Here is a 26,768-nt window from a genome sequence, read left to right as displayed (position 1 = left end):
TCTCGAGTCTTCCAACATAAAAGAATATTCATTATACTTTGAAATACCAATTTATAGAACAGTTTTGTTAAGCTTCCCTCTTAGTGTTACAAAGGGATTGGAAGAAATAACCCTCCTATTGTAATGCCTTTTTTCAATGATTATAGAAAAATTGTTAAAATGGAATCTCGAGGATGTATGGATAAAGAGGTCAATTGTTAGACCCTTAGCAAGGTTTAGAGAATTTGATTTGGAGGGAAAAGTAATCGATATGAACTAAGGCATCTCAATCATACAATATGAACTCGAAGAAAGTTGTGAAGAATGTTGTTCAAATTACTATAAGATAAATTCAAGTTCTATTAAGACTAAACTCAAGTTGCAAGCAATTTTACGTTAAAAAGAATCAAGTCTATGACTAAGTTTCTTTGCAATTCTATGTAGTTTAGATTACATGTTTAGAATCATTTAAGCTTAACATGATCAATTTTACTAGTTGAGTGATTTGAATCTCAAACAAGTTCTTGTTTTGAGATATTCAATCAACAAAATAATCCAAATTTTACTTTCGCTTGGAGTGATTCCTTATCATTAGGGCTAAGTATTCTTACCTTCCCTTTAGCCAAGGGCTAAATTTCTTTGTAATTTTATGTAGTTTAAGTTGCATGTTTAGAATCATTCAAGCTTGACATGATCAATTCTTCTTGTGGAGTGATTCGAATCTCAAACAAATGTTCTTGACTGAATGTGTGTAGTTTGCTCCCCCATCTTCTGTTGTAGAATTTCCTTGATATTGTTTAAGTCTAGTAGGACTTTCTTCTTCGAGGACCACCATGAAGATGCTTCATCTAAAACTACAGTATAACATCTTCCACTCGTTGGATTACAACACATCTACCTTTTTCTTTGATTGTCATATCCTACAAATATACATTTTGATTGCTTTCTTGTCAAATTTATTATGTAGATAACTAGACACAAATACATAGCAAACTCAACCAAATATAGGAATTAGCTAACCGTAGATTTCATGTCCCATAGTGTCTCAAATGAAAAGATGAAACCTAACCTTGCATAGCTTCAACCCAAATCTTCCTAGAACATTCTTTGCGTGTAACATGCTTTGTTGCACAACAATGCACACATTCGATCAAGAAGAACACAAAGAAATAGAAGAGAGAAAATTCAAGGAGGAATATTGGCTACGGTTTTATTGATGACTTCAAGTATGTACAGAGAGAATACAGACGGTACATTTTGAGAGAATTGCTCATAAGGTATATATATGGTTTCAATTTATTAATTATAGTTTTATTCTATTTAACCACTTACGAAATATAATCTATCAAATATATCTCTACTAAATCTTTACAAAATATCTATCATATATATCTCTGCCAGATCTTTACGAAATATTACTATATATATCTCTACCAGATCTTTTACTATAAAGTCATTAGACTCTATACCCCAACAATTCTACACTTGGGAGACTCATCCAGTCAACCAAGAATTTCATTTTCAATCTTCATTGCATCATATCAATTGAGGCTTTACACACCCTCAACTTTCTAATATCAACACATTTTGCCTAACATGTCAACTGGATTTTTTGCACCTTCTATCTTTCGTCAAACACATCATCTTTCACTAACCTGCGAGTGAAGTGGTATCACCTTCTATGTTTTATCTTTGAATGATAGACTAGGTTCCTCACTAACTGCATGATACTCTGACTATCTACTTGAAGAATCTTCTCGTGCTACTTCTTGTCGAATTCTTCTAAATAATTTACCATCCATATCATCTTCTTTCCAGCTTCAGCGATTGCCACGTACTCAACCTCAGTAGATGAAAGAGCAACACATTTCTAAAGCCTAGACATCCCATCATGCATGGCTTGCTCCCACTTGGTTGTATCCTCCAACTGTAGGGCCTCATCAAAGAGCTCTGATTCCTCTTCATCCTCATCTTCATCCATCAGCAATAGATAGTGTAATGAAGGTACATACCTAACTGTTACTTTGATAGCTCTGAATGATCTTTTCAACAACTACTCAGGTGGTCAGGTGCTAGGTGCTCCACCTCTGGTTCCTCCGCAACAGTCTCAGGAGTTTTTTGAATTTCTGCTACATCACCAGGTAAATCTTTCTACAACTTAATATCAACTCCCACTTGCTTCATTTTCTCGGAGTCTCTCTTCTATTTGTCCTTATACAAGATATTTTCATCAAAAGTCACGTCACAGTGTCTCAGAACTTTTCAATTCTTGACATCCCAAAACTTGTACTCAAATATATCCGAACCATAGTCCATTAAATAACAATTCACATGCTCTGCGTCAAGCTTGTCACTTTTCTTTAGATCAACATGTACATACACAGTACAACCAAAAGTTCTCAAGTGAAAGTAGTAGAATTATTTTCCTATCCATACTTCGTAACTTGAACTCCAAGGGTACTGACAGTCCTTTATTGATCAAGTAGACTGCTGTATTTACAGCATCAACCCATAATTTTTTTGGCAATCCAGAATGATCCTCCTACTCTTTGTCTGCTATTCAATGTTCTATTCATTCTTTCAGCAACATCATTTTGTCTTGCTTTACTAGGAACTTTCCTCATTAATCAAATTCTCTCAATTGCACAAAATGCTTTGAATTTGAACTTGTCGTACTCTCCTCCGTTGTCAAACCTTAGGCATTTGATCTTCAAGTCGGTTTGATTTTCAACTTTAGCTTTCCACTTCTTGAAGGTGACAAACACCTCTAACTTGTGTTTCAGGAAATAAATCCACACATTTCTGCTAAAATAATCGATGAATGTGACGTAGAACTTTGATCCGCCAAGTGATGGAATTGGAGATGGTCCCCAAACGTCTGTATGGACCATTTTCAACCACACTTTCTTCAATTCTCTAGCAGTTTGTGTGGAGCTAACTTGTTTCTGTTTTCTCATGACGCAGTTCTCACAAGGACCCATATCAAAAAAATTTAGACCTTCAAAAACTCCTTTCGCAGCCAACATTTTCATTCCTTTGACGCTCATATGTCCAAGTCTATTTTTTTATAAACTTAAATTTTAAGCACTCTTAGCAACAACAGTCATATTCATACACCCTGCAGTGGTGTATAAGGCTACCATCATAACACCCTTCACAAGCTTCCATGAACTCTTCCCAAACTCTGTTATAGAACTCTTCACAAGCTTCCATGACCAATAGAGATCAGGTTCTTCTTGAGACTAGAAATATATCTGACATCCTTTAATGTCCACTAATTTCCTGCCAAAGTTTTTATGCAGACATCCCTTTTTTCTTCAATCTCCAAGCCTTTGTTGTCGGCAAGATACGCCTTCTCAAAACTTTCAGACTTGAAATTTCTGAACAACTCTTTATTTGGAGATGAATGAAAAGATGCACTTGAATCCAAAATCCAAGATTCAATCGGACTGTCCATCTTGAGGATTAGAGCATCCCCAATATCTTTTGCTTAATTTATAGAATCATTATCATCCTCTGATTTGTGATTATGGTTCCTCTTTGGTCTTGTACAATCTATTCGAAAATGACCTTTTCCTCCACAACTCCAACCCATTATGTTTGGTCTGCTTGGAACATTTTCACGGTTCGTTGATTTTGATTGTTCTTTATTTGGGTCAATCAATTTACTTCTTCCCCTTTGGTCAACACTGAGAGCACCACCAGATGAATCTCAAGTTTCACGTTTGCAAATACTTTCGTTGAGAACTACATCTCGAATTTCATCGAACTTCAGTTTCTTAGATCCTCGAGAATTGCTGATCGCGACAACAATAGTATCCCACTACTCAGGTAAATATAACATCAAAATCAATACTTTAATTTCATTTTCGAAATTAATTTCCACCGAACTCAATTGTCTTACAATCCTATTGAATTTGTTTATATGATCAGCAACAAATTCACCTTTAGACATTTGTAGATTGAACAATCTTCTCATCAAATACATCTTGTTCATAGCCGACGGTTTTTCGTATATATTCAACAACGCCTTCAACAGATTTGACGTTGTCTTCTCTTTGATTATGTTGAATGCCACGTTTCTGGATAGCGTCAACCGAATCAACCCTAGGGCTAGACAATTTGTGTGCTTCCACTGCTCCATGGTTATGGTATTTGGCTTCACCCCCAACGGGGTTTCGTGAATATCTTTCTAGTACAAATAATCTTCAATCTGCATCTTCGAGAAAGTGAACTCGAGAATCCATCAAACTTCTCAATTTCAATCTTTGAAATTTTCATCTTCATAGATTGTGATGAATTTTGCCCAGCTCTGATACTAGTTGTTAGGATCACACAACAACACACACTCTTGATCAAGATGAACACAAAGAAATAGAGAGAGAAAATTCAAAGACTGGATAATGGGTTTCAGTTTACTAAATATAGTTTTAACAGATTTAAAAACTTACCCAATGTAATCTACCAAATATATCTCCACCAAATCTTTACGAAATATCTACATATATCTCTACCATATCTTTTACTATAAATAGTTATCAAGCTCCATATCCCAACACTCAATTCTTTCTTTTTCTTTTTGCTACACCATTTTGTTATGGTGTGTTGACACATGTACACTGATGACGTATCCCACACTTTTGTAGATATTGATCGAATTCATCTAACATGTATTCTTCGCCATTATCTGTACGTAGGCAATGAATATTCATTCCTACTTCTTCTTCGATCGTCATCTTGAATTGTTGAAATTTTTAGAATGTGTAAGACTTTTCTTTCATAAAGAAAATCCACACATATCTCGAGTAGTCGTCAATGAATGTCACCATATACCGCATCCCATTGATTGATGTTTGTTTGATTAGATCAAACAAATCAAAGTGAAATCAAAGTGAATAAACTCTAATAGTTCTTTGCTCGAAACTTTGACTCTTTGTATGATAATTGATGAGTTTTACCATATTGACATCCAACGCAAACATTTATTTTGACTTCAAAATGTGGTAGGCCTTTGAGCATGAATTTCTCCATGATCACCTTCCAACTTGTAGTAGCCAACATGTCCCAATCTTGCATGTCTAGATCTGCTGTCTCATTCTTTTGAGTCTTGTCTACATAGGTAGACTTTGCATATATGACGTAAACAGATTTATTACCAGGCATGATTGTCGTATTGTAGACCTAAGCAATTGGCAATTGTGTGTTGTTGGTTGTGCGTACCACATACTCTTTCTTATCGTGTAATTTCCTTTGGTCGTCAGTCATGTAGTTTGAGCATCTTAAATCAACGATCCAGTCATTCTCATAATCGATATGCTCTCTCACCATCACCATGAGTCCTAATTCGTCTTCTTTTAAGGCACATAATACATCTACATCTCATTTATCATCCATTTTCATTTTGGAGGTTGCCACATTAGTTTTGATAGATTTTTTCTTGGACCAACCATGATATATGGCCTAGGGCCCTTCTTTAAACAATTATAGCAAATGGCTTTAAATACTAATAATTTTTTAAATTGGCTAAATAATGATTCATCTATGCTTTAAATAGCTAAGTTGGGTGGAAAATAAGTTTTTTATTTAATAAAAAAAAAATCATTTTCTTGACTTGGTATTTGGACGATTCTGGGCAAGTGTTTTCTTTTGAATGGTTGGGTGGGAAAAGTCAAAAAAAAAAAAAAAAAAAAAGACTTTGTGACATTTCTTTTGAGTCTACTTTAGAGAGTCTTTAGACGAAAACTTAATTGAACAAAAGAGCACGTTGATTTGTTGACTTTTGAAGCAACTCTTATGTTTCCAATACTAAAAATCTCTCCCACTACGTTCATTCCAAACCCAAATCGATGCCGAACTCTAATTTGATGAGCTTTCTACTCCTCCTTTGCTACCACTTACTGTCTGCTCCCTTTCCAATATCCGTGGAGGCTTCAACGCCATCTCCGCTTCAACTAGAAGCCGACGCTCTCCAACAAAGCGGCTGGTGGGTCGGTCGAAACATCTCCCAACACTGTCAATCGAAAGGCAGCATCATTTGCGATGCTTCAGGAAGCATCATTGATATCTTTGTTGATTGGAAACTACCAGCTGGATCTACTCTACATAACCTTAACTTCTCTTCCTTACCCAATTTGGTGAGTCTTTACATCTTTAATTCCACTCTCCAAGGGAGCATCCCTCCTCAAATAGCTCTCCTATCCAACCTTACTTTTCTACACCTATCTCGAAATCATCTTACAGGCCATATTCCTTTAGAAATTGGGAATTTGACCAATTTATTGGAGCTTCATTTGGATGACAACATGCTTACCGGTAGAATCCCTTTCGAAATAGGAAACTCATCGAAGTTATCAAAGCTTCGTCTACATCGAAACCTACTTACTGGTACCATCCCTTCAGAAATTGGGAAGTTAATGGATTTGATGGAACTCCGTCTAGATTCAAACATGCTTCATGGTACAATCCCTTCTCAAATGGGAAATTTCACTAACTTATTTTGGTTATCTCTCAGTCAAAACAGGCTGATGGGTACAATCCCTTCAACTCTGTGCCGTCTCCCTGTTCTTTCCGTTTTAGATATTTCTGGGAACCGATTAAGTGGAGTGATTCCTCCTGAGATAGGGAACATCACCAATTTGAGGACTCTGTCTCTTGGGGATAATAATCTCACCGACCCGTTTCCTTTGGAAATTAAAAGCCTCTATAGATTGGAACAACTTTACGTACAGAATAATGCATTCATGGGTCTCATCCCTTCCTCTGTTTTTCAACTCACTAACCTGAAGGAGTTGAATCTTGCGTCCAATAGTTTTAGTGGCTCCATTCCTTCAGAAATTACACACTCCTTGCAGTTTTTGGATGCGAGTTGCAACATGCTCACTGGGTCCATTCCATTCAATTTATTTGACCTAATTTCTTATCATTATTGGCTACAAATTGACCTTAGCCATAACTCCTTCAATGGTCCTATACCTTCTATGTCCATAGGCCCAAGGGAACTCCATGGGGTTACCATGAACCTCAGCTACAATAAGCTCACAGGCTCAATTCCTGATTTTCTCATTCATTTTCATCACATTGATTTATCCTACAATTGTCTTCACGGCCCACTTTCAAACCAATTTCTTCATCATTTTGGGGTAGATGTTGGTTTGGGTAATGAAAACTTATGTGGAAACCACTCCCAACTTCGCTCTTGTGCTTCACACAATCACACAGTACACAAACTATTGAAAATCCTTCTTCCCTCGCTTATTTTGTTCATCCTTTTCGTTGTTTGCTTCACTCTTTATTGTTCACGAAAATCAAAGAATACCACCCATGTGACAGAGGTAGATAGCCATGGAAATGTGTTCTCCATATGGAATTATGATGGTAAGATTGCTTACCAAGACATTATAGACGCAACCGAAGACTTCAATATCAAATATTGCATTGGCACAGGTGGGTTTGGGAGCGTCTACCGAGCAATGCTTCCAATTGGAAAAGTTGTAGCTCTAAAGAAGCTTCATAGTTCTGAAGCAGCCAAATGGGTAGCCCTTAACGAGAGTTTTCAAAATGAGATTGAGATGCTAAAAGAGATTAGGCACAAGAACATCGTAAAGCTCCTTGGTTATTGCCTCCATAAACGTTGCATGTTTCTCATTTACGAGTACATGGAGAGTGGAAGCCTATTTTGGGTGCTAAGCAATGATACAGAAGCAGAGGAATTGAAGTGGAATAAGAGACTAAATGTCATTAATAGAGTTGCCCAAGCTTTGTCCTACCTACATCATGATTGCAATATGCCTATCATTCATCGAGACGTTACAACCAATAATATACTTTTGGACTCGAATCTTGACGCTTTTCTGCCGGATTTCGGGGTAGCAAGATTTCTTGATGTTGAATCTTCAAATCACACCGTGGTTCGCGGCACATATGGCTACATAGCTCCAGGTAATTACAAATATCGATACCTACTAGTTAGTTTTAGTTTGGCTTATTTTGGGTAACTATTTGATTTTTGAATTTTCAGAATTGGCATACACGAGGGTCGTTACAGAAAAATGTGATGTTTATTGCTTTGGAGTAGTGGCATTAGAAACAATAATGGGAAAACACCCTCGAGAATTGTTAAACGACATATGGTCGAAATCTACTCCAAATGTAGCTATCAAGGAATGGTTGGATATGCGTCTAAGATCTCCTTTAACCCAAAATGGAGTAGCTCAAAGAATAGTTGTTGCACTAACGCTGGCTTTTGCATGCATCCATCCAAACCCAACAGCCCGACCAACAATGCAGCATGTGAGTATACAACTTCTTGTTCCCAGACCTGGTCTAGAAATCTCATTCAATGAGATTTTAGTTGAACAAATTTTAAGACAGGAAATTTACCGTGTAAATATAATTTCAGAATAATCATTCTGAGAGTTAGTGTCAAAAATATCGATTACATTATATAATTGGATCAAACTCTTGCTTTCTTTTGATTGTGTGGGAAGAATATGATGTTTACCTATGGATTTAGCTTTTACGTAAGAGTTAAAAAAAACTTAATAATTAATGGATTATCTTATCTATAGCTACTTATGTCATCTATAAATAAACTCTAGATGCTGGTGGGCGAGGTCAACCTTGGCACAAATCTAGTCGATTTGTCCGATTGGAGAGGAGTGTCATGTTCTTGCTTAAATTCTCGTGCAATTCTAACATACATTTTGAGAGGTAGTGAGAGAGTGGAGGTGGTAAGTTGGACGAGAAGATTTTGGAGTCGAGGTCCTTTATGGTATCAAATATCAAAGTCTTGAAAGAATATAGTGTTATCTATCATTACTACTCCAAATCTTATTTTCATTCACGTGGCAAGCAACATCCGCGTTTGGAAAACTCTTTCATCGAAAGTTATCTAGGCAACGCTCTTAAGATTCGAGGAACTGCGAATATTGAAGTATAATTTGGGAATCTTGTTGATGCACAATGCTACTAGAGTTGTGAAGCATCTGCTCATAAATTTGCTTCCGTGGAAGTATCGACCATAGTTGGTCATTGGAACACTTGGAATTCTGATGTCTCTAGGGTTGTTCAGTTTATGTTGTCCATAACGGTGGAGGCTCAAGGATCAATAGACTCTAGGACTGATTCAGTTGGCACTATCAAAAAACGCAGTAGAGCTCAAAGATCGATAGACTCTAGGGTTGATCCCATTGACGCTATCCAAAAATGCGATGGAAGCATCTGATCCAATTGACGCTGTCCAGAAACATAGTGGAAGTTTAAGGATCAATAGGCTCTAGGGTTGATCCAGTTGGCACTATCAAGAAATACAGTTGGAGCTCAAGGATTGGTAAGCGTTAGGGCTGATCCAATTAACCCTATCTAGTTACGTAGTGGAAGCTCAAGAATTGATAGACTCTAGGGTTGATCCAATTGATTCTATCAAGAAATTTTTGTTTAAACAACGACAGATCTATTGAAGGTACTGGTACAAAAAATGTTAGACAAGATAGTAAGAGAAATGAGTTCAAAGGTTAATTAAAGATTTCACAAGTGCATGAAAGAGGCAAGTGATACTTGTGGAATTGTTCCTAGTAGAGTGAGCATGGGAGAGGGAAGCGAGCCCGTAAAAATGCTCAAAGAAGTGAGCACATATGTATTTCTTGAGTCATTGCCTCCGTGCCTAAAATGGGTGATTTAACCAGAAATATTAAACCAACATTTGCTCGAAAATGAGCACCAGACTATACGTAAAAGGCATAGAAGAATGAAGTTGTAGCGAGACAAGAAAGAGTATTAGTGTTGCGTTTGCCACGTAAAATGCTTAAGTAAAGTGTTCGTTGGAGAGACTCTGAGGAAATGTTAGAGGTTAATCTGTTAGATTTATTCTTCACTTGCTCTTCCAAAGTTCAAAGTTCAAAAGTGTCCTAATTTAATTGGTCTTCGATTCCAATTCAGCAGCCACATCATCTCAATTATTTCCTATTTCATCTTGTTTTAATTTTAACTTCTTGGTTTTAGCTATGATTTAAGTAATTCAAAAAACGTTGGAACTGTTATTCCAAACTTTACACTATGAACCGTTCAAAATACTAATAATTGTTAATAATTGAAGGTAGATTTGTTATGATCATAAAGGCAACAACGTTATGATCATAGAGACAAAAAAAAAGGGATATACCCACATATACTAGTAAATTTCTTAAAAAAAAATGACCTAGGAGGCTTGGTTCATAGTGATATCCTATAGGCTACTATAGATATTAAGAGTGGTAGTGTCAAATGAAATCATAGAGTAGGTATGAATTAAAAAAAAAAAAAAAGAAGAAGAAGAAGGTGATTTAGGCTTACCAAATGAAATTTTATGAACTAACACCATGAAGTACAATCATTATACACTTGAACTAGTTTAAAAAATATTACGGGTGTCTTTAGTGAAGTTTGAGCTTTGGGAATAGTGAAATATAGAAAACATTCTCGCATTGGCACGAATTGAAAGGTATAAAGCTAAGTTTGAGAACGACTATGGTGTGGGAGTTATGAGGTGATTTTTGAACTATGATTTGGATAAGGTGATACGATCATGTACAAAGTTTTATAGGTGTATATAGAGATAGGCTATGATATGAGATTTTCATAGTACGACCTACCGCTATGAGACCACAAATTGAGAGAGACAAAAATTCACAATGACTAAAGTGTAATAATTATTTCCAAACCAACTAGGCATCGTACTTATGATAATTGTTGTGATACTTCTACACGAACATGGTTCAATAATATAATGTGATTAGTTTTGGATATTTAGTGTATCTAGGTTTCTCTACACCAACATGAGGTCACAATAAGTGACCTCAAGTAAGTTGCTAGTAGACTTTTTAACTATAAAGATGTTACCTTATTTAAAATTTCAGGTTGTTTACTTAAAACTAATTTTTTAAATCGCTTGAGGCTCCCACTGCCAAGCTAGTTACAACATTTATGAAGTATTAGATTTGAAGGAAAGTTCTACTAAATCCTAGTGTTATAATGGAATTGGAAGGAAATAACCCCTTTTTCAGATGTCATTCCTTGTGATCATAGGAAAATTATACAAAAATGGAGTGGAAGCTCAATGATCGTTACGCTCTAGAGTTGATCCAATTAACACTGTCTAGAAATATATTGGAAGGTTAAGGATCAGTAGACTCTAGGGTTGATCCAGTTGACACTATCAAGAAATTCAGTGGGAGCTCAAGGATTGGTAAGCTTTAGGAATGATCCAATTAACGCTATCTAGAAGCGTAATGGAAACTCAAGAATCGGTAGGCTCTAAGGTTGATCCAATTGATGTTATCCCTAAATTTGGTGTTTAACATCGTCAAAGAGAAGACAACAACAAATCTATTGAGGGTGCCGTTGAATATATACAAAAATTTGTTACAAACAAGACAATAAGAGACATAAGTTCGAAGGTTAATTAAAATTTCGCAAGTGCATCACAAGTGCTAGATTGGGTAGGGTACTTGTGAGTCAAAATCAAAATAATTTTGGGTTGAAACCAAAGTTATTAAGTGGGTGGTTGAGGGTTTAGGGTGAATATGAGAGAGGCAAGTGATGTTTGTGGAATTGCTCCCAACTTAGTGGGCATGGGATGTAAAAATGTTTAAAGAAAGTGAGCACAAGTGTATTTCTTGAGTCAGTGCCTCACGCTTAAGATGAGTGATTTAACAAGAAATGTCAAGACCAACATTTGCTCAAGACCAACATTTGCTCAAGAATGTTCGATTATAACAGCGCAAACCTCCGATTCTTCCATTTCCGCTGCAAATGACAAACAGGCCAATGCCGGTAGCATAATAGCCTACAGCTTCTCGGCCCGTGAAAGGTACCAATCAAAGTATATGACCGAAAGATAAGTTGTCTGGCAACCTAATCAAAACACATTTCTTGTTTTGAGAATCCATGCAGTTGCTTCCAAATGGGCACATTCGACCCAGTTCCCAAACACCAAAATTTTATCTTTTCTAAACCCAAAACTTGTCTCCTTTGCAAGTAACGTATTCACAATAATCATCCTCTGCTGGACTTCGATTTCCAATGTCAATGAATGTGCATTCCTCCACAATTTCCTCATCCAAACAAAGAGTGGCATTGAGGTGGTGGAGGGGAGATTTAGGGGGAAGTGGGTAATAATTTTTTTTTCCCAAAACCTACGTTTGTACATATTAGGTAAGAATCATCGGCTAACCTGTAATCAAGTGTATGGGTATACATATGGGCGGTACCGGTGTAGGGGTATACATACGAGCTCCACCAAATGGGTTCATGCGTGTGTGAGAGTGTGAACAATATCTGAGAAGTACTATGCATCCAACACTACCTGAAAAAGAAAGTAGAGCCTTAGAATAATCACAAAAAGTTAGATCTCATTGTGAATGAAAGAAGTTAGATCCTTTTGGCTTAGTGAATGCAAGAGAAGCATAAAGAAGTCTAGATGAGCCCAAAATACCAAGATTTGCTGGATAACGAGTCTTGATGATACTAGCTTTGGCTCGTGTGATCATCGGATGAGAGTCAAAGAAGAAGAGGAATTAGCAACAGGTTCAATAGAAGTCGGATCAAAAGTCGATGAGGGCAAAGAGGAACCTGCAAGAGAAGTATCAACTTGCACAGACTCATCCACAAGGTCAGAACAAATACCACACGGGGATGAACTAGATCGAGGAATGTGCGGTGATGAAGTGGTAGGGGGGAAGAATCAATTGGTAAAGATGCGGGTCCAAGAAATTTGAAATATGAAGAGAGGAAAGAGGTTGGGTCTGGGAGCTAGGGACGACAGAAAAGTGAGTTTTATCAAATTGAGCGTGGCGGGTGATGTATAGCTTGATGGTGGTGGGATCAAGACAACGAAACTCTTTATGAGCAGGACTAGAACCCAAAAAATTGCAAGGAGTGCTGCGGGGAGAAAACATATAATCACGCAAGCAAGGATAAACATGACAACCAAAGGGATGAAAATTGTCATAATGCATATAGTGGCGTAGAGGAGTTCAAAGGGTGACTTACCTCCAAGAAGTAGAGTACGCAACCAGTTGATAATATAAGTTACAGTGCTGAAGTCGCCAATCAAAAAACGAAGAGAAAGATACGAGTGAAAGAGAAAGACCAAGCCAGTCTCAGTCACATGATGATGTTTTCTCTTAGCACGACCATTTTGAGTAGGTGTATATGGACAAGAGAGTTGATGGTGGATGCTAGAATTACGTGAGTTTTGAAACAAGTGCTAGGAAATTCAGCACCTCCATCGCTTTGAAAAACCTAGATACGAGCATAATATTGATTTTTCACAAATTTTTTAAATTGAATAAAAATATTAAAAAAAATCAGATTTAAATTTTAAAGAGTAAGTGAATCGAGAATAATCATCAATAAAAATAACATAGTAAAGAAAACCTCAATTGGATTTGACGGGGAAAGTACCCCAAAGATCAAAATGAATAAGATCTAACACATGAGATGACCTATGTTTATTGCGGTATAAGGCAATCAATGACTTTTCACAAGCTGACAAGTACTATATAGTGATGGAGAAGGCAATAAAGACGTAAGTGAAAAATGATCTTTTTTATTTAAGAAGGAAATAACAGAATAATTCATGACCCAGGCGAGGATGCCATAAATCATATGAAGCACGTAAAGATTTATTTCTAAGTACAGAAATAAAGGTAAAGATGCCACGCTCCAACACATATAGCCCTCCATCCCTTTTACCGGTTGCCACGACCCTTCCTATTTGACGATTCTAGATAGTAAGAAGATTATTAGTAAATGTAATGGAAAGAGGAAAATTAAATGTTAATTTATTAATTGAAATAAGATTTTTAGTAAGTTGAGAGACAACCAAGACAATCTAATAAGTGAATATTTGGAACAAGAGAAAGAGTACCAGTGTAGGTAATGGGCAGGGATATACAGTTTCCTACGATCATAGAGTCTTTACGTGTGTAATATTTAGACTAATCCAAAATAGATGGTCAGCGGTCATATGGGTCGAAGCCCCAGTGTCCAAAAACCAATTAGCAATATTGGGTCCAACAATAGAACAAGACGTGTTGAAGGCTTCAGCAAGGTGAGCATAAGCAGAATCAGGCCGAACATACCGTTGGTTGCATCAGTCAGCATAATGGCCCTTCGTGCGACATATTTGCAGCGAGATGGTCGATGACCCTGACCTAAGTGTGTTCTTCCTTGGTTGAAAGAGTTATTTTTGTGGGAATGAGAACGAGCTCGCTAGTTGCTAGAGGAAGAAGGGTAACTTCCATGGGTACGACCACGATTAGTGGCTGTGAATGTTGTAGGAGTGGAGTCAGAAGACTCAAGGGAATGTTGGAACAACTCAAACTTTCAGTTTTAGAGACCAAATCTGCAAATAGGGAAGAGGGGTGAGAGCACAGTAGAAAAAGTTGAAAATTCGGTGCCGAGTCCATGAAGGAACTAGTGCACTTTATCAATGTCCTGGATGGGTTTGCCAATTGCATGAAGTTAGTAACAAATTGTTTTGAAGGCACGGGCATACTCAGCAACAGATTTGGTGCCATGTTTCATCAGCTACAAATCATCCTTGAGTCTCAGTTCACGAGCTTTCGAATGATGGCTGAATGTAGTTTCCAATGCAAGCCAAACGTCACGTGCAGTGGAGAGACCAACGACGACAACAATGGCTTCCTCGGTGAGAGAGGAGAGTAGGAGATAGTGAAGCCATTGATTGGCTGCTTTTCACGCCAAATATTTGGCGTTGAGTGTTGAGGAGGTTTTTTGGTTCAAAGCGAGGTGGTGGAACCATAGTTCCATCAACATAGCCCAGTATGTCTTGACTCCCAAGGAGAGGGAGAAGTTGGTTTTTCCAAGAAAGATAATTGAATGAAGAAAATTTGATGGTGATCATATGCATCAGAGTGTTGAAAGGAAGAAGATCATAAGAGGATTTGGAAGTCATAGAGAAGAAAGAATGGGAGTTGTTAAACCTAAGGGGCTCTAATACTATGAGAATATTTGCTAAAACTATCACACCTAAATAGTGGTGAAAGTTCTCTATTTATAATCATTTACTGAATAGAGAATTATGGTAAATTACCAATGATATGAAAATAACAATAAATTGAAAGAATAATAAATATGATACCCGTGGTAAGTCGTAATGGAAGATGGATATTTGCTTATAATAAACGGTCAAATATGATACATATGTTAAATCATAATTTAAGGCTAAATATCTTTAACACGGGTGAGATTTAGGGGGAAGTGGGTAATAATTTTTTTCCCAAAACCCACTCTTGTTACATATTAGGTTAGAATAATGCGCTAATCTATAATCAAGTGTAGGGGTATGTATACGAGCTCCGCCCAATGAGTTCATGCATAGAGAAATATTATGCATCCAACACTACATGGAAAAGAAAGTAGAGCTTCAGAATAGTCATGAAAAGTTAGATCTCACTATGAACCATGATTCCACTAGATTGCATTTTCAAACCCCAACATCGTAGCAACTTACTTAGTATTTTTTAGTACTAAAACCATGTTTATTATTTGTTCGGATAAAGGTAAGACTCCCATGTGCTGACGACTCAACTAAAGAGGTCATGAAAACAAAGTCACGATAGTTAGATTTCTTCATTTAAATCATAGTTTTTAAGCTAGGCCAAGTCATAACATCCACTTTAAAACTTTGATAAATAATGTTTGTTCTTTTTTGTTTTCAACTAATGTTTGAAATGAATTTATTAACGTTGAAGTTCATGGTTAGGTTTAAAGTGATTTTTTTTAAAAAAATTTTGCATACACTAATCATGCCACACTAATGTAGCAATCTTTTTTTTTTTTTTTTTTTTTTTTTTTTTTTTTTTTTTTTTTTTTTTTTTTTTTATTATTATTATTATAGAGGAGGAATGTTACACATTCAAAATTCGTTTCAAGTATAATATTATTGATGTATCAATAATATATCATTACTCATCAAAATGCATTTCAAGCATATCCCTTTATATATATAAACTATTAATAAAGTATATCAAATAAAATAATATTGAGGGCATCATCAGACAAACGTAGAGTACTCAATTTGTAGGTAATTCAATAGTTTTCTTCAAGAGTTGAACAGTATCTTATACTGTGAACCGACAAGTATAATGTCGACATCCTGTTCTGAAGTATGGAATTATATAAAATAACATTCTAAGACTGATTATGTTCTAAAACTGATTATGTTCTGTCCAAACTTGTGTTTTGTCTCGCATTACTTCATTCAGAAGTGATATGTCAATCCATCTTCTGTTAATGTCAAAGCCATGGAAATTAAAAGGTTAAAGTAGAGACGAGCAAGAGAGCCCGAATCAGACGGTGAGAGATGCACCATTATCTGCTGCCGTAAGATTCAGAATCATCGTGGCTGCCTTCAAAGCCCTAATACAATGATGAACAAAGTTAGTATCACTTTCAGGTCTCCATCTGCTAACATCCCCTTGAGCTTCATACAGACACACAGATGCATACATACGGAATGGTTAAATACGTAATTCTCTGTATGTTCAAGCGTAAGGAAATTTAAAGGAACAATAAGCTTTTCTTTATGCTTGCAGAGTGAACCAAATTGGTGGAGGAAATAAAGCATCATACTATACCATGTATCTGGAGATTGGTACAAAGAAGCTGAATCGCCAAAGCATGAGGCAAGCATGTCAGTGTTTATAACTCCTGGACTAAGGGCCACTATTGCCATTCCCTCAGGCACTTCTTTTGCTACTGATCTACTTAAACCCTCAATCGCCCATTTTGAAGCACAATAAGGTGCAACCTACAAGATGTTCTCGAAATATTAGTTTATTGGCTTCTTCCTAACTCCGCTCGACAGTGAAGGGTATCAAAAATGATCTTATGGATGCTTTTTGCAATCCATTAAAATACATGTTAATAGGAGTTCATGTGAGCTGATGAACATGATCAACCATTTTTAGTTCCCACCTAAATTCATAATCCAGTAAAAAATAAATAAATCAAAACCTACTAAAATTTAACCATAGCTTATACATGTTCTGTTTCTTCTTATCTTTTCATAATGTTCTTGTCCTTTTACTGGTTTTTCAATCTTATGGGTATGCTACACTTTAGTCCCATTCCTAAAATTTCTTGCAACTCCTTTGAATTACGACACGGTTTTTCCTATATTTTATAAATTTCATACATCAATCAGGCCAAGTATAAATAGGAATTGCCAGAAAATTTTATTTGTATATCACAATTTATGCCTGATACGCAGGATAACCCAATATATGTTCAAGTAAAAACTTGTGATGACAATTGAAATACTGAGGGAACGAAAAATACGCCCTTAATGGAAAATAGATAAATTTTAGATTATAGATTCCGGCTTACCAGGGCAGCACCAGATCTCCCCCAACCAGATGACATATTCACAATAATCCCTTTCTTGCTTGGAATCATAAGTGGGATGAAGTGACGTAATATGTTCACAGTCCCCTTGACATTTGTCTCATAAACAGCATCAAACTCGTCCGGATGAACCTCCCAGATCTTGGCGTTCTTATTAATAGTACCTGCATTATTTACTGGCGATAACCAAACAAACTATGGTTCAGTCTTACAGAGTTTGTATACTGCAAGTAATTGCTAGGCACCAACAAATTCCACTAAGCTATTATAATTGAATGTAAATCGGAGAAACAATCTTAAATAGAAAAAAGAAGCATACCATGACTTCATTGTAAATGCTACACTGGTTAAAAGAGGCAAATTTCATACCTAGGTGTAATAGAATCAAACTAATAAATAACAACGTCAAAGACTAGGTATTCATACAAGAATTTTCCATAAAGATTAAAAAAAATTGGGGTGGGGAATAATTACAATGGTACAAATAAGTTGTTTTTGTTTTAGTACAACAAACGGGGATAGGGGGAGGTGTAAATAAGTCATTTATTCTGCTAGAATGGAAATTATTTAGAATTAGGTAGCTTTTACCTTTTACTGTTGATGGGCTCTAGATCGTCAAAATTAAAAATTTGATATTTATTGCCTTCTATATTTTGTATTTTGGAAGGAGAAATCTGATCCGCTTCTTCTGCTAATAGTATCTTAGTACATACTGACTTGCCCCATGTTTTCCAAAAAAGAACATGAGCATCGTAAACTCCCACAACTTCCTATTTTCCTTTCTTATTAAACAGAAATGCCATGATGACTTGAGTAGGGTATAAGTTCACAAAATATTGACTCTTTTCCGAAGGGAATGACCATTGACTGGTTGCTTCCCATAATTTTCGAAGCACACAAATGCAATGACCAACTAAGAAGAGATCTGTTTCTATAACATTCATCCCAAGATTCAGACCAAGATTTGAAATCCAAATTCAACACCTGATAGCTTTGCTGTTCTTCTGCATCCCTTGTGACATGATCACCTTACCTACTTGTCTTGAACTACTTCAAATAGTAAAGACTATCCTCACCAACCAACTTTGGAGTTCTATTGATTAAGCTACCGAAAGAAAAGTGTATCTTGTTTGTATAAGTAATAACTTTTAATTCTTTTAAGCATTTCTCAACAATAAAATACTTAAGACCTCTCTCATACACCTGCCAGCTTATGACTTAGTTCGTTCTTGAACACATCTTATTGGGAGAGGTCTAACTCTGTTACCATCTATAAGGACCCATGCCTAACTAGGATTTGGAATTTGAAGTCTGCACTTGATGGCCCTATCATTTCCATGCATCTCCTGCAACATAGATCATGTTGCCTGTCTGTTTTGAAGTTTTGAAATGTTTCTTTGAAGTGTTTCTAAGGGTATCCTAGGCTAATTGATCCTCAAAGGACCCAAGAAAGTCCACGAGCCTTTTTTTTTTTCCGTAGAGATGCAGACCTGGCAACAGGCTAAATTTGTGGTTCCAATGGGAACTTGCACTACACATTGCGAGGAGACACGTGTGGAGCCTTAGAAGGCCATAGGAAGGAAGGTATTACTGATCTAAATTATGGGCATGGAGTTTTACTGCTCTACAGGTGCAAAAAAATAAGCAAGAAGAGAAGTGGATTTCTCATTTACATGTCATAAAACACACACCAACCTGGGTTACAATAGCAGCTAGGAGTTTATATTCTCAGTCATACTGTATGTCAAGCTTCTCAAGTCAAGGGAATACATAGGTCATAAAGATTTAACCTTCACACTAAAATGATTCATTCTCAATTGTAACTCCACGGAGGCATATGTTGGCTAGGGCAATATCGTTCCTATTTTTGAGAAACATTATGTCATTAAATAGAAGAACAATGGATGGTTCAGTATCATAAAAGGACATCACTCGACCAGATCAAGAACAAGATCCAAACACAAGAATCTCTGAATCACCTCAAGAACGCCATAACCATTTCCAAAAACCTTATAACTGATTCGAGTTTCACAACCATAACCATTTCTAAAACTGAAAAACGGCAGTTCAATGACGAACAATTGGAGATAAAAGAGAAGGAAAAGAAAATACCAATGATATCAGGAACGCCCTTCCTTTCAACAACAACACGTGCAAGCTCTTCAACGCTGGTATCAGACCTCTGCAAGCGACATTGGGCGATCACATTCCTCGAAAACAAACTTGGGGACAGAAACAGAGATTGGAATGTAGAGATGAGGCGGAAATGCTAACCACATCGGCAGGGAGGATAAAATGCTTATCAGGGGAAGACGTGTCGTATGAAACGAGCTGGGAATTGAGGGAACTGAGTTTATCTTGAGAACGAGAGCAGCCAATTACAGAGTGGCCACGCTTTGCGAGCTCGAGGGCAAGAGCTCGGCCAAGTCCTTTGCTGACTCCGGTGATCAGAACAGTCCTTTGGGAGAGCCCGCCGCTGGCTTGCCCTAATCCGTTCATCACTCCCTGCATCCACAAACCCGTTTATCGAGAGCTACCACCGCTCTGTTCGTTCAAGGGATGGAGACAACAGTACCGCCAGTGATGGAAGAAACCAAAATAAACACTTTTAATTTTGGGTAATGGCTACAAATAGTTTGTTTTATATAATAAATAGCACTCTTTTCATAAACTTTTGTTTAGTGTGCATTTTCGTTGGCAATCTTGGTTGGGAACCAAACTATAAAAGAACAAAAATAAAAATATATTATTTCTCGAGATATATTCTACAAAAATCTCGACTGGGATTCAAGTTTTCATTTGTTTTGTTCGAATGTTGGAGGTATTAGATCAACAAATTTGTTGAAGAAATCGAGAAGGGATATTGGGCATAGCCAAAAGAATTGAGCTCGATGACATAACGATATTTAGAGAAAAGATGTGAAATTTCCAAGAAAAATACGAGGAAGAAGACGACTGTAGGCAGGTGGGGTGCACTTGGCTGAGGGAAGACAAGCACGTGAGAGAGTGTGGTGGCACGCGTGGCTTAGAGTGTAGTTAGGAACATGAGTATTCTTGAGTGTTGCCACCCCGTAGAACCCCTTGATCGATGTGTTGGGTGCTAAGTTAGGAACATGAGTATTCTTGAGCATCAGGCTATGTGCTATTTCAAGGTGCTGGAGTGTTTAATAGACAGACTGTATTTAACCAAGAGTTAGTCTTAGACACTGAGTCTGAAATTCATAATAGACATAAAATAGAGCAAATAGGTAAAGGTTAGCGCATAACAAGAACCTAAAGGTTCATTGAAATTAGAAAACATATATCTATAGAAAGACATTCATCATTGGTAACAATTCAAGAAGCGAACCGAGTACAAAACTCCAACAAGAATCGAGATAGCGATTCAAACCTATGAAATGAGTAAATGGTTAGTTTAAGAACCTAATTCGAATTAAAAGTGTTAGATGGAACGTTAATTAAAAATTTAAATATACTCAAAAAATAATTAATGTAATTTGTTAACAAGTTAGCTACTTACTAAGTGAATAATTACTCACCAAAATTAGTTTTTAATCTTCTTTTTCATATAAACCAAATGTAGTGTAATTTAGACGGTCCTATGGACGAGTTGAAGACTTCAGAGATGCTATCTAGATTTGAGTTTATTTTGCATTATCTATTTGTTGTCCACACCCACTAAGATAGATTTAATAGTCATGCAAAAAGTAAAGACCGACAAAGGTAGTGATGTAGGAAGGACACTAGAGGTACTCTTGGTTGTCCAAGATATGAGTGACTTTGATGTCATCCTAGGAATGGACTGACTAACAAAAAAATATTCATGTTTATATTGATTGTCGAGAGAGAAGTGTCCTTCAGACCCCATCAAGAGGAAACTTCAAGTATAAAGGGGAATATTCTAGGAATACTCCAAATGTCGTATCATCCTAAAAGATTAGGAAGTTAATTAATCATGGGGCATGGGCATTCCTTAGTACAAGTAGTTAAAGAGTTCAATGAAGTATTTTCGGAAGAGTTGTTAGGCCTACCACTAGTAAGAGAGATAAGTTTTGAGATTGAGTTGGAATCGGAAACTACAATGATTTCCAAGGCCTTATATAGGATGACTCTTGTAGAACCTAAGGAACTCAAGGTGCATTTATAGGAGTTTCTCGACAAACGGTTTATCCGGCCATACGTTTCACCTTGGAGAGTATTTGTGTTGTTCATTAAAAAGAAGGATATGCAATCATACATAGACTATCAAGAGCTCAACAAAGTAACTATCAAGAATGAGTACCCCTTACCGAGAATAAATGACCTGCTTGACCAATTGCAAAGGGTTTAAATATTCTCGTAAATAGATCTAAGATCAGGATACCATATCAAAAACTATATTTAGGAGCCATGACATCCTTCATGGACTGGATGAACCAAGTGTTTAAGGATTTTCTCAACAAGTTCATGATCGTCTTCATAGACGACATACTTATCTATTACGAGGCAGAAGTAGAACATGTGGACCACCTAAAGGAGGTTCTAACAAGGCTAAGAGCACGCAAGTTGTACGCCTAAATCTCAAGTGTGAATTTTGGCTCTAAAAGGTGGTATTCCTGGGTATATTGTGTTAAAAGAAGGTATCCTAGTAGACTCTGTGAAAGTTGAAATGGTAATAAAATAGCCCCGACCAACCCAATCACGAAAGTCAAAAGTTTTCTAGAGTTGGTAGGCTACTACAGACGTTTTACTCGAGACTTCTCTAAGATATCAACACCATTAACACAGTTGATCAAGAAGGTTAAACTCTTTGCATGGACATCGACATGTAAGAAGAGTTTCACCAAACTTAAGAAAAACTAGTGGTGCTAGTGCTCACAGTGTCAGATAACTTAGACAACTTTGTAAATAATGATACTTCTAAAAAAGGTTTAGGTTGTGTTGATGCAAAACCACATGGTCATAGCCTACATCTCCCGGTAGTCAAAGAAATACAAGTGTAACTACTCACACATGATTTAGAGCTAGCAGCGTTGAGGTTCACTCTCAAGATATGATGACATTATGTGTATGAAGAGAAGATACAAGTATTAATCGTATCCATTGTGGATGCTAAGTTGCTACACTTTATAGCTTGACCAAAGGCTTACCGTAGTTGTTGTTCTAATGTCCTTGGTACTAAGTCATGGATCATAAATCATAATACTTGGTTAGTCTAGTGCCTAGCTCTAACTTATGCACTTATATGATCTCTTGTCCTTGAATGAGTTTAAGGAGAGTGAATCCCATCCGGTTGTCCATATCCACTCCACCATGAACTTGAGTATAACACTAATCGTAGTCCTAAACAATATGATCCAACTTGGCTCGACATTTCCTTGCCCCCCCCCCCCCCCCCCCCCCCCCCCCCCCCCCCCCCCCCCCCCCCCCCCCCCCCCCCCCACCCCCCGGATAAAATATATGATCACCGTATATTGAAAGACCTAGGGTGACTTGGGACATAATGCAAGTCTAAATAAAGTAGTACTTAACAGTGTTAGTGTCATGGTAGGTTTAAAGCTTGGATCGTGCAAATTCTGAGAACTAGCCTACTTGATTTGAATCATGACCATAGAGCAGTAGCTTTGGTTCATAGATTCTAGCTCTAAGCGTCCATCATAAATACTTAAGGTAGTAGCTTTGGTTCATAGATTCTAGCTCTAAGGGTCCATCATAAATACTTAAGGTAGAACCTATGAGAAGTACTGTGAGGTCCATAAGCCCTAATCCAAGTCTATGGATTGTAAACATATCAGTATTTTGAATCACATGAATCAGACTTAATATCACTAATAAGTGTCCTACAAAGGTTCAAGGAAATTGAAGTTTTTTTAAATCATGAATTCTCATAAAATAGTCATTATGGACATTTTCGTCATTTTCCACCCTAATCACGGTTTATGTCGTAAACATGCTCCAATTAAATTTCAACCATGTATAATCATTCATGTCCTTAAAAGTAGGCCTTCTATAAATTTTCTATGTTATTTGGAATTCATTAGGCCATGAAACAATATACAAACATTTAGGGATATTTTGGTCATTTTGCTAGTTTAGGGGTAAACATGTTGCTATATCCATAAAACTTTACATACATCCTTATAATATGGTATTAGGTCATCCATTAAAATTTCATGCACAATGAAATTAATTTAGTGCGTTAATTTTATATGTTATGATTCCTAGCAACATAAGATTTACGTCCTAACTTCTTGGTTCTTACTAGCTCTTCCACTTTTTCTCTTGATTTCGAGTTATTTTAAAGTTTAAAGGCTTTACCAATTGATTTCTATGTGCAAGTCTTAAGAAAAGACGAAAATGGCTACTTATTCGTTGTATTCAAGACATCAGTTCTCACAATCCAGATGCTTAAATCTCTCCCAATTTTCTTGTATAGAACATGTAGGGAGTAAATTTTAAGGAACCAAAGAATTTTGGGAGAGAATTGTCAGAAAGAGGGTTAAAAATTAAGAATTTTACTTGGGGTGTGATAACTCTTCAAAAGTAGAGTTATATCAAGTCTTTTTGTAGTTAATATTGCACTCTTATTCACCATTTTCTCATTATTTATCTTATCTATTTTAATTAGTGAGCATGTAATCGTTTATTGCAGTCGAACATGAAAAGAATATGATTTAGCATAAATCGATCTTAATTGTACATTTAATTGAGTTATATGGTAAAATTTTAGACATCTATGTTCAACCATGTGCTCAACCATGATGGAGTAGCAAATCTGTAAACAAAAGGGGGATGACATGAAAATTTTAAATCCACATAAGCAGTCTAAGTGGGTCATTGACTACTCAATGAGGAACATCTTATGTGGACGACTTATTCCTTTTAAGCCATAAAGGGAAACTCATGCTCAATATAAAAGGAAAAAGAAGACCAAGAAAGAAGAGTCACACTTTGGAGAGCAAAATCAGATTAGACAGTAGAGCTTCTGCTGCTGTGAACGACTGTGAAACCAGAGAAGAAGAAAAATCCTAATTCAGCAACTGTTGATAGCAGAACGAAGAGAAGACCAAGAATGATAGATTAGGGGAAAAAGGTGGGTGTGAGACCTCAAGGGAAGAGAACTTCCATTGAAAAACGGCAAAAAAGCTGGATAACTCTCTATTTCCTTATTCTCTTTTCTTATTTTATCAATTTTATATGATTAAGATGTAGGTTCTTCTATTTAATTCAGTTTGTATGGGAAAGCTAAACTTTATTGGGGAGGCGAGAGAGTTTTATATAGTTTAAGTATGTTGATGGTATGATTTTAGTTTATTAAAGAGTTGTTAATAATTTACATGTGTGTTTAATTAGCTACTTTACATACATAATTGTTCTCTCGTTTGGGAGAAGAGGGGGAGCAATGAAATCCTCTTTAATACTAGTTCAATTGCAAGGAGACTTGAAGGGTAATAGAAGGGATAGGAATAATTCTTAGCATTGTTAATAGAAATTACCAACGATTATGAAAATAATCACCATGACCCTCGTGGGCTTGGGAATCTATTAAAAGGAACTAAAATCTACCACAAAATTCAACAACTTATCTATTTAATCTCTCTTTGCCGAACCTTTCTCATTATAGTTGATTTTCTCATCATTTTCTGCTTTTCGACAATAGTGACACTCGGTTTTAGTTTTGTTTAAGTAGTCAAAATCACCAACACTCATTTGAATGTTACCAAAAACTCACTTAATTTCCAGCGATAAAATTAACCAAAAAATAGGTTATCGGTGGAATCGATAATTTACTTATTACTTATTACTTGTGATAGTGTATACCTGCACTTATTTTTGTGAATTTTACCTCATTTTATTATATACATCCACAAGCGATCAAGTTTTTGGCGCCGTTGTCGGGAACTTAATTTGGTTATTTTACTTGTAGATTTTCGTGAGTTAGAGCCAACAAGAAGCCATAGTAGTAAGCTAAATTTTCTACTGCTGTATTTACTGCTGTAGAATTGAGTTTACTACGGCAGAATTATGTGTATGAACCAACCTACGGGTTTGGAATTTATTTTGGATCCTGAAATAGGGAGAACATTTAGATGAAAATTGAGGGAGAAAAAGAAAATGACATAACAAAATATACAACAATTATAACTTTGAGCCCAGCTGAATCGGGAGTTTGAAAATCCAGCGATGATGGCTAATCAAGAGAGAATTACTGCTAATGTCATTCATTTAGCAGATGACAGAGAAAGAGCGATCCGAGCATATGCACACCCAGCTGTGGAAGAGCTAAATCTGTGCATTATTAGACCCAAAATGTAAGCAACCACGTTTGAGCTAAAGCCCATGATGTTTCTATTGGTTTTTTTTGGCCTTTAATCTCAAATTAATTAATTTTAATTAATTAGTTAATTTATGTTTCGATAATATCAGACCTACCTTCCATTATTAACAATTCTGAGTATTTTGTCCACAGTGTAAGGTTGGGAATAACGATTTCAACGTCTTTTTTGGTTCACTCAAATTAAAGATAAAACGAAGGAGTTCTAGTCAAAACAAATACCCGACGTGATGATGTGGCGGCAAAATTGACATCATAGACTAATCAAATTCAAAACAAGATACCTGACATGATGATGTGGTGACAAAATTGACATTATGGATCAGCGGCAAAATTGACATCATAGACCAATCGAAGTACGACATTTATAACTTTGGTAGAGTAACAAATGGAAATTTTCAATTACATTTATAAAAGTTTTCTATTATTTTTAAATTAAAGGATGAGTATTTGAATTATAAAATCATTTCAAAGTTTTCGGTTACTTTTAAATGGAAAGAAATTATTATGATTTCATTTACATTTATGAAAACTAGTTTTAAGAAAAAAAATTATTTGAATTATAAAATTATTTCAATTCCATTTATAATGATTTCAATTAAATTTATAAAACATTTGAAAGCTTTCAAATGGTTACATGATTTTCATTAACATTTATTATTATATTATTCTATTTAAATATGTTATATTTATATATATATATAAAATAAATATTAATGAAATATGTGGTCTATAATTTTTTAAGATAAATTTAAAAATAAATAAATATTATTTTTCGATGTCCATTCACATTTTAGTAATCCGTATCAATTCCTATTTTTACAACTTATCACTATTTAAACTCATCACCTTTTCATATTTTTCAAAATATATACAGAATATAGAACACAATACACAACTTCCATATTTCCTCGATATAAAATTCTTTTTTAAAAGCCTTCATTGTTGCTCTCTCCAAACCTTCCAATTCTATTTCTTGTTTATTTCTTGTTTATTTACATAGTTTCCTCGATCTAAAATTCTTTTTTAAAAGCCTCCATTGTTGCTCTCTCCAAACCTTCCAATT

The 26,768-nt window shown here is 36.0% G+C and overlaps 2 protein-coding genes and 1 pseudogene across 2 annotated transcripts; 2 read left to right on the top strand and 1 right to left on the bottom strand.

The window, feature by feature from the left end:
* Positions 1–26,768, top strand: part of LOC111487991 — a 601,695-nt pseudogene that overhangs the window by 280,029 nt on the left and 294,898 nt on the right.
* On the top strand, positions 5,831–8,406 carry LOC111489870 (probable leucine-rich repeat receptor-like protein kinase At1g35710). Its single transcript, XM_023138302.1, has 2 exons — positions 5,831–7,917; positions 7,997–8,406. The coding sequence occupies exons 1-2, from the start codon at positions 5,844–5,846 to the stop codon at positions 8,380–8,382; spliced, it is 2,460 nt and encodes an 819-aa protein (XP_022994070.1). The 5' UTR covers positions 5,831–5,843; the 3' UTR covers positions 8,383–8,406.
* Positions 16,050–20,000, bottom strand: LOC111490148 (NADPH-dependent pterin aldehyde reductase-like). Its single transcript, XM_023138660.1, has 5 exons — positions 19,663–20,000; positions 19,501–19,570; positions 17,371–17,564; positions 16,620–16,792; positions 16,050–16,401 (listed from the first exon to the last, which is right to left on the bottom strand). The coding sequence occupies exons 1-5, from the start codon at positions 19,897–19,899 to the stop codon at positions 16,332–16,334; spliced, it is 744 nt and encodes a 247-aa protein (XP_022994428.1). The 5' UTR covers positions 19,900–20,000; the 3' UTR covers positions 16,050–16,331.

The sequence above is a fragment of the Cucurbita maxima genome, unplaced genomic scaffold (assembly GCF_002738345.1).
Source record: "Cucurbita maxima cultivar Rimu unplaced genomic scaffold, Cmax_1.0 Cma_Scf00001, whole genome shotgun sequence".
NCBI classification, from domain to species: Eukaryota; Viridiplantae; Streptophyta; class Magnoliopsida; order Cucurbitales; family Cucurbitaceae; genus Cucurbita; species Cucurbita maxima.
The sequence above is the reverse complement of the archived record's forward strand: the minus strand, read 5'-3'. Positions and strand labels throughout refer to the sequence as shown.

Coding starts and splice junctions, on each gene's coding strand:
- LOC111489870 (XM_023138302.1), top strand. CDS start 5,844: ATGAGCTTTCTACTCCTCCTTTGCTACCACTTACTGTCTGCTCCCTTT. Junction 7,918..7,996: donor ATATGGCTACATAGCTCCAG/GTAATTACAAAT, acceptor TTGAATTTTCAG/AATTGGCATACACGAGGGTC.
- LOC111490148 (XM_023138660.1), bottom strand. CDS start 19,899: ATGCAGGGAGTGATGAACGGATTAGGGCAAGCCAGCGGCGGGCTCTCC. Junction 17,565..19,500: donor GGGCGTTCCTGATATCATTG/GTATTTTCTTTT, acceptor GGTTATCGCCAG/TAAATAATGCAGGTACTATT. Junction 16,402..16,619: donor TACCAATCTCCAGATACATG/GTATAGTATGAT, acceptor TCATTGTATTAG/GGCTTTGAAGGCAGCCACGA.